General features: G+C 50.4%; 1 protein-coding gene across 1 annotated transcript; it reads left to right on the top strand.

Annotated features, from left to right (window-relative positions):
- Nucleotides 1-446: 446 nt before the first annotated feature.
- SH3BP5L (SH3 binding domain protein 5 like) lies at nt 447-14,205 on the top strand. The gene is made up of 7 exons (XM_030314611.1): nt 447-546; nt 1,020-1,629; nt 8,321-8,383; nt 8,549-8,677; nt 10,376-10,537; nt 11,553-11,726; nt 12,300-14,205. Exons 2-7 carry the CDS (start codon nt 1,447-1,449, stop codon nt 12,768-12,770), a joined length of 1,182 nt encoding a protein of 393 aa, XP_030170471.1. The 5' UTR covers nt 447-546; nt 1,020-1,446; the 3' UTR covers nt 12,771-14,205.
- Nucleotides 14,206-14,405: the final 200 nt, after the last annotated feature.

Here is a 14,405-nt window from a genome sequence, read left to right as displayed (position 1 = left end):
CGGCAGAAGCCAACAAGTTCACTTCTGGCGCCGCTTCTGACTTCCTGGGCGAGGCCGGAAGTAGCTTTCCGGCCGCCAGAGCCGCAGAGCGTAAAACAAGATGGCAGCACTCGGACTAAAACGATTGTCCAATCTTCGTTTTATTTCTACCACCTCCATACCCACAAGGGACTCCAAACTTCCATAACCAGATCTAATTTTTCTCACCACAACACGTTCATATTTCAGTATCATTAATCTGGGGTGGAAGATGGGTTGGAGGCAGCTCCAGGCAGCTACCAATGAGTACCATGGGGCATCATTTTGTACGGAAACCGGAAACCAAACGCCGGGCGGGGACGAGGTACGGGAATCCAGACGTGGCCCGGCTGGCCAGTAGAGTGTGGGGGGAGGGGCGAAAGGGCTGGAGGGCGTTGTTAGCGCATGATGTATTTCCGCTTCCTCTCGGCCCAGTAGCTTTTGGTTGTACTAGCTAGCTTGTTGCGGGGAGGGAGGGGGAAGATTGTTTGCAGTGAAGGAGCTCAGTGTACGGGAAGGTAAACTGAGGTAAGGTTCTGTGTCTGGGGCCCGGGGCTTTGCGTCCGGTTGTGTAGGAGGTCTGGGGGCAGGGTCTTCGGGACTGAGGAAGATTGTGGGGTTGGAGCCTGGAGGCTCGTATTGTCCGCCTGTTTGGAGAGAGGAGGTGGGGCGGGGCTGGGGGTTACTAGGTGAATTGCAAAGCCCGGCGGGTGTGGAGTGAGGGAGGGCGGAAGAAAAGGGAGGATGGAGGAGATGGGGAGATATCCGAAGGAAGTCTGGAAAGCGCAGATCGGGAGGGGCTGGGCGAGCGGAGCTGGGACACGGGAGGTGTAGGATCTCAAGTCCTTGAGGGCTGAGGAAAGTACTCGCGGTGGGGGCTGGTCAGAATAGCGGGGTGTGAAAGGAAGAGAGTGAAGTTCTTGGGAGGCTGAGGGGTTGGAAGGGGCTGGTGGCCTGTGTTCTGATGCTGCCCCTGTACTTGGCCTTTGTTTCCCTTGCAGCTCCCTAGAGACTGTCATCCCGCAGCCTCGGTTCGGGCCCAGCCTTCTCTCTCCAGTTGCCACCACAGCCTGGAGGCGCCTGCCTCCGCCCTCCCGAATGGTGCTACTCCTCGAAGGCCTCGGCCCAGGATCCAAACCCCCTTTGCCCCCTGCCTCGGAGCGGTTGCTCCGGGTTTCTCCTGGTGGACTCCTCGCGACGGGGACGGAAGAACTTTTGCACCGACAAGGCTGTAGCTCTAGGAACCCCGCTGGCAACGTGAATCTTGGCCTCTAACCCAGTGTGAGGTCATTCCTGTGTCCCTTTTTACATCCTTTGAGAAGAGAAACTCTTCTTGTTACCTGGAGCCCGGGAAGCCCCAAGCTGGGGCCCTGGTCCCACCATGTCAGTCCTCTCTTGTGCATAGGGCTGTGCCCTCTCCCCATTAGCATGGCTGAATTCAGGCAGGTTCCAGGGGGGCGGGAGACCCCGCAGGGGGAACTTCGGTCTGAGGTTGTAGAGGATGAAGTCCCTCGGAGCCCGGTCGCAGAGGAGCCGGGAAGAGGTGGAAACAACAGCAGTGAGACCAAATTGTCTCCAAGAGAGGAGGAAGAACTGGATCCTCGAATACAGGTGAGAAAACTTAAGGGAAAGGAGAGACAGGGAGCCCAGATTCCAGTTTTCCTGAAGAGCTGTCTGATAAATGAGGGATTAGATTTATTCTCTCCCCAGTGCGCTGGGGCAGGAAAGGAAAACAAGTTTGTCAGCAAATCATTGCAGGATAGTGTGACAAGTTCTAAAAGAGCTGTGTGTGGAGTGCAGAGAAAGGCCTGGGCCTGAGTGCCTGGGGTGTGCTGCTGAAGGCTTAACTGACAAAGGGAAGCAACAAATTGGCCTCAGATGCAGGGCCTCATTTCGGTCAGTGGAGAGTAAAACTATTCTTCTTTCTAAATAAGTAAAGTGGCTGTTGGCCCAGAGATGCGGTATGAGTGGGAGGCACTTTTGAATCTTCTCTTTTGTCATCTTCTCATTAGTGCCTCCCAGGGATGTTCACATCTGTAAAGGGTGAGACATTTCATGTTTTACAACGCCTCAACAGATGGAGGCCTGTAAGGAAATCTGATGTGTTTATGGAGTTGTATCAGCCATGGTCCGTCCTTAATACGGATTCCGAGTTCTGAGGATGCTGGTTATACCAAATGAATGGAAAAGCTGACTTATTGCCTTGGAGTGTTTACAGGCTAGTAGTTGGTAGGATGGGCAGATCTTTGTGAAGGAGCAGTGGGTGAGGACAGAGACCATGGGGAGGAGATGCATGGTCGGCTGAGGTGGGATTGTAGTGTTTACGTGCATTGGCTGGGAAGGGTTCCCTGGGAAAGCAGCTTGGGTAGGTGAGGGCAGGAAGTGCTTGTGTGTTTGGGGCTCAGTCTGCCATAAGGTCTCGTAGCATCTCCAAGATTCTGATGTGGAGGTGACTCACACCTCTGTAGGTGAGCAAGAACATCTTAGGGCTTGCATTCCTGGGCTTCTCTGTCAACAAACCTTTATTAGATTGCTTCAGTGAGTCAAGAAGAAATCAAATCTGGTCCTCACATCCTTCCTGCCCTCTTGGTGGGGGTTCCCTGGATGTTGGGCAGAGGAACTCCATGCTTATATGGGAGATGCAGTGAGCCATTCATCTACTGGCATGAGTCAGTAATTTATTTCCACCCTATCTCATGGGTGTTGCATTGAAAACAGCTCAATTTTTTCTGCTAATTTTACAGATTTGTCATCTACTGAGGAAGTAAGTTATAGTGAGAAACACATTGGCCTGAGATTGAAACAACCTCCAGCCTCATGATTTGTGATTTTCATGCAAGTTATGTAATGTCTAAGCCTCACTAACTTCATCTATAAAGTGAGGGGTTGGTCCAGTTTATTTGCACAACTGCTCACTCTGCTCTGACATAGTCCTATGATTCTTTTCTGTTACAACTCTTTTGCTTATCTCTTGGTGAAAGTTTGGAGGTAGTATTTTGGGAAACAGACCCCTGTCTGTTCTGTTGGGAGGAGGACTGTATGGTGTGCTTCATACACCTTCTCCCAACATTCCTTGCTCTGCTCCAGGGGAGGATCTACTGTGGTTTCTTTGCTCAGTCTCTCCTGCTCCCGTGTATTTTTCCAGCACCCACACAGGCAAAGGCGGTAGTATGAAGAGTCACTCTCATGTTTTGCTGTTCACTAAAGTAGCTATTAGCCACACGTGGTTACTTAAGTAAAATCAGTTAAAATTAAATAAAAATGCAGTTCCCCAGCTGCTGTTGGTATTGTAGAAGTAGAACATAGTTCTATTAGAAGAGCTCTGTGAGGGTTGAAGAATATCGAGCAGGCCTAGATTTGCCTTAATTCCAGGGAGCTTGCAGTGTTGTTAATTGGAGCAAGAGGGACAGGCAGATCATAATCTCTCTTGCTAAACTGGGAGGCACATTGTGGAATGGTGTGGGTAATGTGGGGAGGAAAGGTCTTGTTGTAGAGGCTTCCCCCTTTCATGGCACACTGATGGCTGGGCCAGTACTCTGCCCTTAGCAGGGATTCTGCATCTTCTTGCCATGTGGAAGAGGCAGCCTGATGTGAAGGGTACCCTTCAGGGAGGAAGCTGGCAGCATTCAGCCTTTCTGGGTTTGGTCTCCTCTAGATAAGAAAGAGATTGCTGTGTGTCTTTTGAGGTCCCTCTTATTGGGACCTCCCTCTTATAACACAAGACCATGTTATTCTGGTAACTCTGTTTCAGTGCTTTAAATGGATTCTCAGTGCATTCTGTGATTCTCTGCCAACAGATGCATCTTAATCCACCAGCGAATTTTAAAAATACCTGTTCTTGGGGCACCTGGGTGGCTCAGTCTGTTGAGCATCCAACTCTTGATTTTGGCTTAGGTCATGATTCTAGGGTTGTGAGATTGAATCCTGCATCAGGCTCTGTCCTGTGAGCCTACTTAAGATATTCTCTCTCTCTCTCTCTCTCTCTCTCTCTCTCTCTCTCTTTCTCTCTCTCTCTCTCTCTCTCTTTCTCTCTTTCTGCCCCCTCCCTCATTCGTGCACGTGTGCATGTGTTGTCTCTCTCTGTCTCTAAAAATAAAAATAAAATATAAAACAAAAAATAAAGTAAAATAAAATAAAAATACCTGTTCCTGAGCCATGCCCAGACATGTGAATTCTGGTCTCATTGGGGGTGAGAAATGGTTCTAACATGTAGTCTACATGTGCCCACTCAGCCAGGGATATCCCAAAGGCTAGGGACTCTGTTCAGGTATTTTCTGGGATTCCCAGAAATGGTTGCCCTTAGGAGAAGGCTCTTACTGATACGGGAAATGGGGTTTCTTGGCAGGCAGTTCATGTCCCCATTGTCTGGTGGGATACCTCTGGAATTTGGAGGCAAGCCAGCTGGAGATCACCTCTAGGCTGACCTGGAGTGTGCTATCACCCAGGGAAGGCCACTGTCTTAGTCTTGAGGTCAGCATAGTTCTCTGAGGCTTTCTGGCTCGTCCTCAGCTTTCTGAGAGAGGGTCCCAGTGGAGGGAAGGAGTGAAGGAGGATGGTGCTAGGGTGGGCCTAGGTCTCCTCCCCTGTGACTTCTCAGTTCCCTTTGTGATGATGGGTACATTCATCTTCAGGTGAGTGGATACAGTCACTCACCTCCTCCTTTGACTCTTCAGAGTGACTTTGCAACCTCTTCATCCTCATGTGAAGTATCCGTTTAGCTCTCACAGGATAGTCATATTTCCCTTACTTAGTCCTTGAGCCATGCATCACCCTGGCCCTGCATCACCATGAGCTTGTGTGTTTTAGTAGCCTGTAAAAGGTGAGCAGGCACATCTGTAGATGGAGCACCCATGCCTTTGAATCAGTGGCCTGGCATCCTGGGAATGTGCCTGCCATGTCTGGGGAAGGTCACCCTCCCTGCTGGCTGTGGGATCACTGATGGATGATGCCTGCTGACTCAGACTTCATCCTATTCAAATTTCCATTTCAGCCAGGTGCCAGGAGTCCCTGGTGGAGCAGGCCAAATGTACTCTGTTGCCAACTTCCCAAAACAGAGCCCTGAGTGCTCATTGGCTTCCCGCTTAGCCTTGCCCTGGATCTGCCTCAGCCTGCTTGTCCCCCACCTCCCCCGACCCCCTTGCTCACCTACCATCTATCCTATTCTGTTCCCCAGTCTCCTTGTCCTGTTAGAGCTTTGTGACTGAGGGGCAGACCTCATCATCGAAAGACTTTTTTAATTGCTGGAAATGTTGTGTGGATGCAAGTTCCCTTCTAGAAAGATGTGCCTACTCCTGCTGTTTGCCAACAGTCAGAGCCCTTTACGTACTTTTTCCAGTGGGGATGACTTATGTAGAGAGGCATTCATTCCTGTGATGATCTTGTTGATCTTGATGATCTGGGAGCACTTTCGGCCGTGGAACTGAGTGGGATCCAGTCTTGGACCTTGGTTTGCCCATGGGAATGTTGCAGGCTGGCCTTTACCCACCTCCTTCTGTTTTCCAGAATCAGTTTATTGCCTCCTGAGGCATATCCTTTTCCCACCAGGAATGTGGTTTTTTTAGTTTGATGGTACTCCTGTCTTCTCTGAGGCATCCATCTGAAGATGTCCTTAACCCTAGGATGATGGTCACAATATCAGGAAAACCAGATCCAAGGTTAGGTCCCCGATCCATTTTCAATTCTGCCTCTAATTCCCTACTCCATTGTTTCTTATCTAGCAAATTAGAACGAGTTGAGAAAGAGAATATTCTGGCAAGAGCTGCGAAAGCACTGTCACTTCATCTCCCAGATAGTCTGAAACCCACTGTGGGCCTAAAAAAGCTAGAGGAAGACTAGGCCCACGGTGGGAGAGGTTGTCTCTCACCCTAACAGGAATTGCCTTTTGTGAGAGCCCTTGGGGTGATTCTGTCCACTGAAGGCTATGTCCTTGTTAGGAAGGCACTGTGAAACCCTGATCTCTGTGTGTCAGGTAGTGCTGGCTCTGGCCCCAGGCCTCTTGTGGGCTCCTGTGAGCCATGTCAGCTGCTTATGGTTCCACAGTGTTTTGTTGTAACCTTATGGACACTGGGTTGTGTGAGTAATCAGGTTGCTCATGTGCACCAACGTCCAGGCCCACAATGTCCAATGTGGGAGTCACATGCTGCTGGCCAAACTGAGATGTACCCTAAGGGTCAGATGCACGAGGATTTCAAGGGCATAGATTAAAAAGAATGTAAAAGTGTTTTATAATTTATGTTGAAAACATATTAAAATTATAATATTTTGTCTACATTGAGTTAAATGGAATGTATTATAATTTAATCTGTTTGCTTTTGCATTTTTTAAAGTTTATTCACCTTAGAGAGAGAGGGAGGGGCAGAGAGAGGGCAGAGACAGAAACTCCTAAGCTGGCTGTACACTGTCGGCACAGAGCTGGATGCGGGGCTTGAGTTCATGAATCGTGAGATCATGACCTGAGCTGAAATGAAGAGTTGGACACTTAACCAGCTGAGCCACCCAGGCGCCCCTCTTTTGCATTTTTTTAAAAACATGGTTGCCAGAATACTAAAAATTCCATGTCAGGCCCATGTCAGTTCTGCTCTGTAAAGTTTAGAGCCAAATTTATGGCCTCCTTTGAGGAAGTGTCTGCATTGTTGTAGGTATGTGTATTTTCATGAGGTGTGTGAGAGCTAGTGATGGCAGCATTGCTCTCTGCCAAGTGCAGGTTATGTCTGGGTCATGGGCAGCAGGCAGACACAGCCTGGGTTCCACTATCCTGTCCAGGGTCTGCAGGGCTCCTGGGAGAGGATTCCATAGCTGAGTGTCAGGCATTTCACTCGGCATTGATCCTTCTCAGGAGTGTCCTTGGCATGCTGGGCTCCAGGAACTTGACTGAGAAAGGACAGGGAGCATACTTGAGACCAGCACCTCTCCCTACTCTCTGCCATGTCAGTGAAAGGCCCAGGTGGTTCTGTTGCTTCTTTCTCTAGCCTTGGGGCCAGTGAGATCCTTTAAAAAAAAAAAAAAAAAAAAATTAATGTTTATTTACTTTTGACAGAGAGAGACAGAGAGAGAGAGAGAGAGAGCATGAGCAGGGGAGGGGCAGAGAGAGAGGGAGACACAGAATCTGAAGCAGGTTCCAGGCTTCAAGCTGTCAGCACAGAGTCCGACGTGGGGCTTGAACTCACAGACTGCAAGATAATGACCTGAGCCGAAGTCAGACGCTCAACCGACTGAGCCACCCGGGTGCACCAAGGGCCAGTGAGATCCTTATGCTACCATGTCTGGTGACTTGTCCCCAGTGTTCTCCTTCCCTGCCACAGAATCTGTTGTGTGAGGACCTGGGGTCTCTGTCAGTCAACTGCTCAAGCAGACCTAGAGGTCTCTTGAACCATGGAATCTTCCCTAATCTTGACCTCAACCAGACCCTCATGATTCTGCTTCCTGCATTTCTTTGGGATCGCCCTGTCCTCTCCCACCTGGAATACTGCAGACAGCCTCCACTTTTTTCTCCCTGGCCACTGTAAACTTTCCACATACTGCTCAGACCCACCTTCCTAAACCACAGACTGGGTGGTGCCAGGCTCTAAGGGGCTCCCCCTGCCATTGGGAAAAGTTCTGGTATCCTTTCTCCTGTATGTACCCCAGCCTTGTCGGCTTCTCACCTGACAAGCTGCCTGCTCTGGGCACCTGCTTGTCACTGGTGCTTTTCTGTGTATCTGTCAAGGCCCAGCCTAGGAGCAAGTCCTCAGGGTGTCCTGCCTGGCCTTTCCTGCCCTGGTAGGTGATTCTGCTGCTCCCACCAGGCCTGCTTCTTACAGTTCCTTGTACCACTTTTTTCTTACTGAGTCCGGAGCTTCTGCCTCTTTGTTTTCTGAATTCTTGGGTGTCATGGTGCTGAGCTGTGATAAGTGTGTAGTAAATGTGTAGTGAGTGACTGGCCTAGTGTTCCTCTCTCAGGAACACAGACTGTTAGCTCCAAGGCAACTTCTATTGGCTGGAATTTCGGAGAGAAGGTGGCCACATGTTCTAATGAAGAGAGGGCAGGCTTGCTCCCACTTTGCTGTGTGCATGTGTGTGTTCTATTCTCTGAATGGTGATTTCCTCATCTTTAAAATGGGGGTTTTACTGTCTGATGCAGAGGTGGAGTTGTGAGGATTACAGGAGACTGTATATTAGGTCTCCTGCATGGAGGCATTTGACAGTGCCCTTTTCCTCCATTTCTTCCCTTCCTTAATCAGGCAGACTTTCCCTCCCACCCCACATAGTTCATGTAAGAGGCTACTTTTTCCCACTGCTCTAACTCTTTGCCCCTCTTTGGCAGGAGGAGCTAGAGCATCTCAACCAGGCCAGTGAGGAGATCAACCAGGTGGAACTGCAGCTGGATGTGAGTGTTGATCCTTTTCTTCACACCCTTGGGCTAGTCTCTGGAGGTGTCTTCTTTTCTCCCTGTTCAATACAGTGGCAGGGGAAGGGGCATGTATGAAAAACAAGAGGGGCTGGGACCCACACATGTGCCTTCCTTCTGCCCATGTCCCTGTCCCTTTGCCAGGAGGCCAGGACCACCTACCGAAGGATCTTGCAGGAGTCAGCAAGGAAGCTCAACACACAGGGCTCCCACTTGGGGAGCTGCATCGAGAAGGCCCGGCCCTACTATGAGGCTCGGCGGCTTGCTAAGGAGGTATGGCCAGCTGATGCACGTTCCAGGAGGGGCGCATACAGAGCCTGGCCCTGGACTCTTCTGGTCACACAGAACACTTTCTGGTTTCTCTTATTTCTCTTCCCTTTGTTTCATGTCTCTTTTCTTTGCTCACCTCTCCATTCCTTTACCCTTTTCCTTTCCCCCCTTTTTTACACAAGTAATGGGTTCAGTATTGGAAGACTCTAATGTAACAGTAACTATAAAAGGAGAAGAAAACCAAAATCACTCCAAATCCTGCCATGTGCCTGTTTCACATTTTTTGCATCTAGAATTTATTTTAGTCAAGTATGGTAAGACACAGACACAGAGACAGCTGCCATGAAAAGAGAGTTTATTACTTAAAATTTCCAAGAAGAAAGAGCATGCCGCACCACCTAGGGCCACCTGGGGAAGCACTTGGGTTGATCAGGAGGCGGAAGACATGAGAGGAAAACTTGGCTCAGAGCCTTTATTGCGGTCATAATAGGAAGGAATGGGTAAGGCAGGGTAGGCAACTTTGATCGAATTTAGAGTTAGATAGCTTGAATAACTGTGGGCCCTGGGCTATAGGGGTGGTTTCTATATTTTGGTACCTGGCCCTGGGTTAATGTAGGGCAGAGGAAATAATTGGCTTTGTGTGTGAGAGTTAGATAAAGGAGGTGGTGGGCTTTGGATTCGTTGGTTTGCATTTGAAAAGTATGCTCACAGAGGAGTTTAGTATCTCTAGGAATTAGTCCTAGGAAAACCCCAGGATGTGAAAGCATCATAAAATAGAGAAAATAAAAAATGTAATTAATACAATACAGATAACCCTTGTTTTTTTGGGTGTGTGTATATCCTGCCAAAATGAGATTTATGATACGTGCTATTTTTCTTCCTTTATTTTACTTATTTACATATTTCCATGTCAATAAATATACATCCATGCTATCATTTTTAAAAGCTGCTTAACATTTCCTCATATTATTATTGTTATTAATGTTCTATTATACACTTAATCACTTCCCTATAATTGAAAACTTAGTTTTGTTTCCAGTTTCATGTTTGGTAAGCATGGATGTAATGAGTATCTCAGAACACTTGTCTTATTTCCTTCAGCTTAGAGGCTGGACTGGAGGTGATGGTCTCAGGGGTGTACTCTCTGTGAGACTTGGTCCAAGTCATTCACCACCTTCAAACTAAAGTGGGGTGGATCTTTCTTTGTTCTCCCTAGAGCACAGGCCAGTGGCCTTTGCGAGTGCTGGGTTTCACACATTCACCCTGCAGTGGCAGTATCATTTTCCAGTCCTTTTTTTTTTAAGTTTATTTTTTTATTTTTGAGAGAGAACACAAGTGGGAGAGGGGCAGAGAGGGAGAGACACAGAATCCAAAGCAGGCTGACCTGTCAGTGCAGAGCCCAATGTGGGGCTCGAACCCATAAACCGTGAGATCATGACCCAAGTCCAAGTTGGACATTTAACCAACTGAGCCACCAGGCTCCCCATCCAGTATTTATTTCTGCATTTATTTCTTTTGAGCCATATCCTTACAAGATAGTCTTTATGGAATGTTGCTTCTTCGGAATTTATCCTTAGTGCAGTTTGGGAAGTGAAGCTGATATTGCACTGGGCCTTCCTCCTCTTGTCCTCATCCAGGATGGGTCTCCATGGGCGGTGGGGGTCCCTTGGGGCTCCCCATCCTGATGGTCCCGTCTTCCAGGCCCAGCAAGAGACACAGAAGGCAGCGCTGCGGTATGAGCGGGCCGTGAGCATGCACAATGCTGCCCGGGAGATGGTGTTTGTGGCTGAGCAGGGTGTCATGGCTGACAAGAACCGGCTGGACCCCACATGGCAGGAGATGCTCAACCATGCCACCTGCAAGGTGAGCCAGGTCTCCTCCGGTTCTGGTACTTCCTTGGCTATTCTTTCATCCCATCTCCCTCTTTGTTCCTTTCTTCTACCCTCCAGCCCTCCCTCAGCTTTATGTTTCAGGCAAAACCTTTTCCTTCCTCTCTGCCCTTTTTGGCATCCATTTACATTTCCTTCTGACTTACGAATGTCTCTCTGGGCTCTTCTTGAACCTTTGCATCCAGATATGGGACTGACCCCCAGTTGATCCACCCCCTGGATTCTCAAGATTCAACACTCACGTTTTGTTACGTTTAGCTGTGACCCCTCACTTCTATGTTCAGAATGTTCTCCTTTTCTTACTTTTGGGCTCTGCTAGTGTACCGTGATTTTTGAAGTGTAATTTATGTATCATTTCTAAGCTACTCCCAGGGGACTAGGGAGTGGGAAGATCCCTGGCATCAGCTCCAGTCCACTGGGGCTGTTACAACAAAATAACATAGACTAGGTGGCTTAAGCAAGTTTATTTCTCACATGTATGTATCATTTCTAAGCTACTCCCAGAGGACTGGGGAGTGGGAGGATCCCTGGCATCAGCTCCAGTCCACTGGGGCTGTTAAATACAAAATAACATAGACTGAGTGGCTTAAGCAAGTTTATTTCTCACAGCTCTGCAGGTTAGGAAGATCAGGTGCAGGCAGATTTGGTACCAGGTGAAGGCCTGCTTCCTGGTTCCTAGACAGCTGGCAGTCTTTTCACTGTGACCTTGCGAGGTGGAAGGAGTGAGTGAGAGCTCTCCAGGAACTCTTTTGTGAGGACACTAATCCCATTTATTTATTTTTTGAGTGCTCCCACCTGTATAACCTAATCACCTCCAATACCATCACCTTAGGGGTGAGGATTGCAACATGAATTTTTTGGGGGGGAGGAGAGAGATAAACATTTAGTCTCTAGCAGCAGATGTCAGATCCTGAAGGATGGTCATGTCTTGAGAGGCAAGAACATGGGTCCTGGGTCAGTGATGTATGTCCTGGTGAATGTATGGCCAGGTGAATGAGGCAGAGGAGGAGCGGCTTCGTGGTGAGCGGGAACATCAGCGGGTGACTCGGCTGTGCCAGCAGGCTGAAGCTCGGGTCCAGGCCCTGCAGAAGACTCTCCGGCGGGCCATTGGCAAGAGCCGCCCCTACTTTGAGCTCAAGGCCCAGTTCAGCCAGATTCTGGAGGTAAGGCAGTGGGGGTGGGGGAGAGTGTGTGAATAGGCAGGAAGGGGGTAGGCATGGAGAGTGAGGGCAGTTAGAGGGGATGCCAGTGCCTCTCTGGTCCATCTGACAGACCAGTGTGGTGGCCCAGGTGGAGGTACATATGCTAAGAATGATACCTAGGAGTGGGAGTTGGGCTTGGGGAATGGGTCCTGGTAGAGAATGGAGTTAAAAGGAAGTAAATGAGAAAAAGTGGGAATCAAGGGAAACCAGGGAGAATGGGGATGAGGAACTGGCCAGATAGGGAAAGGGAACCATGGGGAGAGGAGGAGTGGGTGGGAATGAAGACTTGGGAGGAAGGTCTTGTAAGGCCAGGAGCAGGGTGATACTGCTGGGAAAGAGGAAGAAGAGAAGAGTGAAGAGGGGCTAGGCTGGGTGGGGTGGAGCACTGCAGGTTTGTGTTGGATGGTGAGCTGGCCTAAGAGTCCAGGAAAGGAGGCACCAGTGGAAAGTGCTGAGTGGAGCTGAAGAGACTCCGCTCCAGGAGCCACGGACAGTTGGCCAGTGGGTCACCTCACTTTGTTCCTCCCTCTGCAGGAGCACAAGGCCAAGGTGACAGAGCTGGAGCAACAGGTGGCCCAGGCCAAGACTCGCTATTCAGTTGCCCTGCGCAACCTGGAGCAGATCAGCGAGCAGATCCATGCCCGGCGCCGGGGCCAGCCCCCTCATGCCCCTGGCCAGCGGCGCTCCTCCCCTGTGGGGGCAGAGGCCGGGCCTGATGGTGGCGAGGATGGAGACAGTGGTATCATAGAAGGGGCTGAAGGCGGGGTGCTGGAAGAGGGCAGTAGCCTGGGGCCTGGCCCTGCCCCTGACACAGACACACTGAGCCTGCTGAGCCTACGCACAGTGGCCTCAGACCTGCAGAAGTGTGACTCTGTGGAGCACCTGCGGGGCCTCTCAGACCACACCAGTCTGGATGGCCAGGAGCTGGGTTCCCGGAGTGGGGGGCGCTGGGGCAGTGATGGCGGGGGCCGTGGGGGCCGCCACCAGCGCAGCATCAGCCTGTAGTTCATGCTCAGGGTGGCTGGTTCCTACCACCATTGGCCCATGTAGGGCTCCAAGCTCCCTGTCCTCAGGTCCTTGCTTCCCTTGGAGAGGTCAGGTTGGCTCTTGTCTCTGGTGAATTTCTCTCCCTCCTCCCCCAGTTCTTTGCAGGTGGCAGCTCTCTTTGCCTTACCCCTTCAGAAGGCTTTTTCTATGGCTCTCACATTTGCCCTCCCCCTGCTAGCTCCTCTTGGTCTGATGTTCTTCACTGCCCCCTTTCTGCTTTCCTTCCATCTGTCTGGCTTTCCCCTCAGGGAACTTGGTCTAGAAGGTACAGGGTAGCCCACTGGAGAAGGTGGATGTGGGACCTGAGTTTTGACATCTTGGCCCCCTGGTTTGAGGCAATAGACAGGTGTCCCTCCCACCTCCGCATCTCCCAAGGGGGCCTAGGGATGCTACAGAGCCTCTGTCCTAGCCTGCCTGTATGTTATCTGTAAAATGCACTGTAGGACTGTGTGCCTCTGGAAAACACTACACATCCCTGCAGTGCTCCCTTCTCATTACCTAAGCCACTTTGCTGTGTGTGCCACAAAGAAGGACTTGAAGGGTACCAGTGTCAGAGAAGGTGAAACCCAACCCCGCTGTCCACATAGAGGACACCACCTCCAGACAGGCTCCCATGTGCATGTTGTTTCCCCAGCTGAGCTGGGCCATTAACATTGCCAAGGTGCTAGTGGGTCTCTAGCAGGGTCCATGTTGGGGGGTGGAGACATAATGAGGTCCTGATGGTTGAGGCCTTCGCGGTTCCTGCTGCAGAGTTGGGTTTACTTTTTCTGGGTGGAGGTCACTGAGCTTAATCTCAGCGCCCTCCTGCTGGGTGGAGTTAGGGAATTTGGTGCTCAATCCCTCTCCCTCTCTCTTCCCCAAACTAGACAATACCTACTCCAGAATCCCTTGGGGACTGTTCAGGTTTGGCTACTGAGCCTTCTCTGATGCAGGGAGGGGTTGCCCTAGGGTGAAGGGACCCACCCTCCTTTGGGAGGGGTTTGGTGGTGCTCCAGGCTGTAAGGGAGGAAAAGCAGGGAAGCCACACTGGATCGGGGTGCCTTGGGAGAACTGGTCCTTCCTCCTTTCCCACCCTAAGAGGTCTGAGAGCTGGACTCTGGGCAGGATAGCTTGTGCCTAGGCCTGTATGCTGCTGCCATCAACTGGGAGGAGTGGGCCATCATATGGAGGGTGTTTCCCTGTGCTAAGATGGTCACTATGAGAACCACTGGGTTTGAGGTGGCCGTGGGTGGAGGGGAGAAAGGGAGGGAGGACGTGGGCAAGCGTGTGTGCATGTGTTGGGGTGTGTGTGTGTGTGCAAGAGTGAGTGTGAGAGAGAAAGAAAAGGCTCTGCCCCTGATTTTATTTAAATAAAATAGTTTATGTAACAGTAATGTTTACTCTTCCTGTCAGGGAGGGGAAGGGCGTGAGGATGGGGAGGGGGGAAGAGCAGGGCAAAGGGGGGGTGCTTTTTGTATGGGGGAGTCAGGGCAGGGGAGATGCCCCCCCTTCCTCCCACCTGCCAAGCTAGGAAGGGTCTGTGGGTGGACAGGACATTGTCAATCACTGGAGGTCCAGACCAGATGAGGGTGCCAATCCTGGATGTGTCTGGAT

This window comes from Lynx canadensis, chromosome A1 (assembly GCF_007474595.2).
Source record: "Lynx canadensis isolate LIC74 chromosome A1, mLynCan4.pri.v2, whole genome shotgun sequence".
Lineage (NCBI taxonomy): Eukaryota > Metazoa > Chordata > Mammalia > Carnivora > Felidae > Lynx > Lynx canadensis.
Note: the sequence above shows the minus strand (reverse complement) of the source record. Positions and strands in the feature narration are given on the sequence as shown.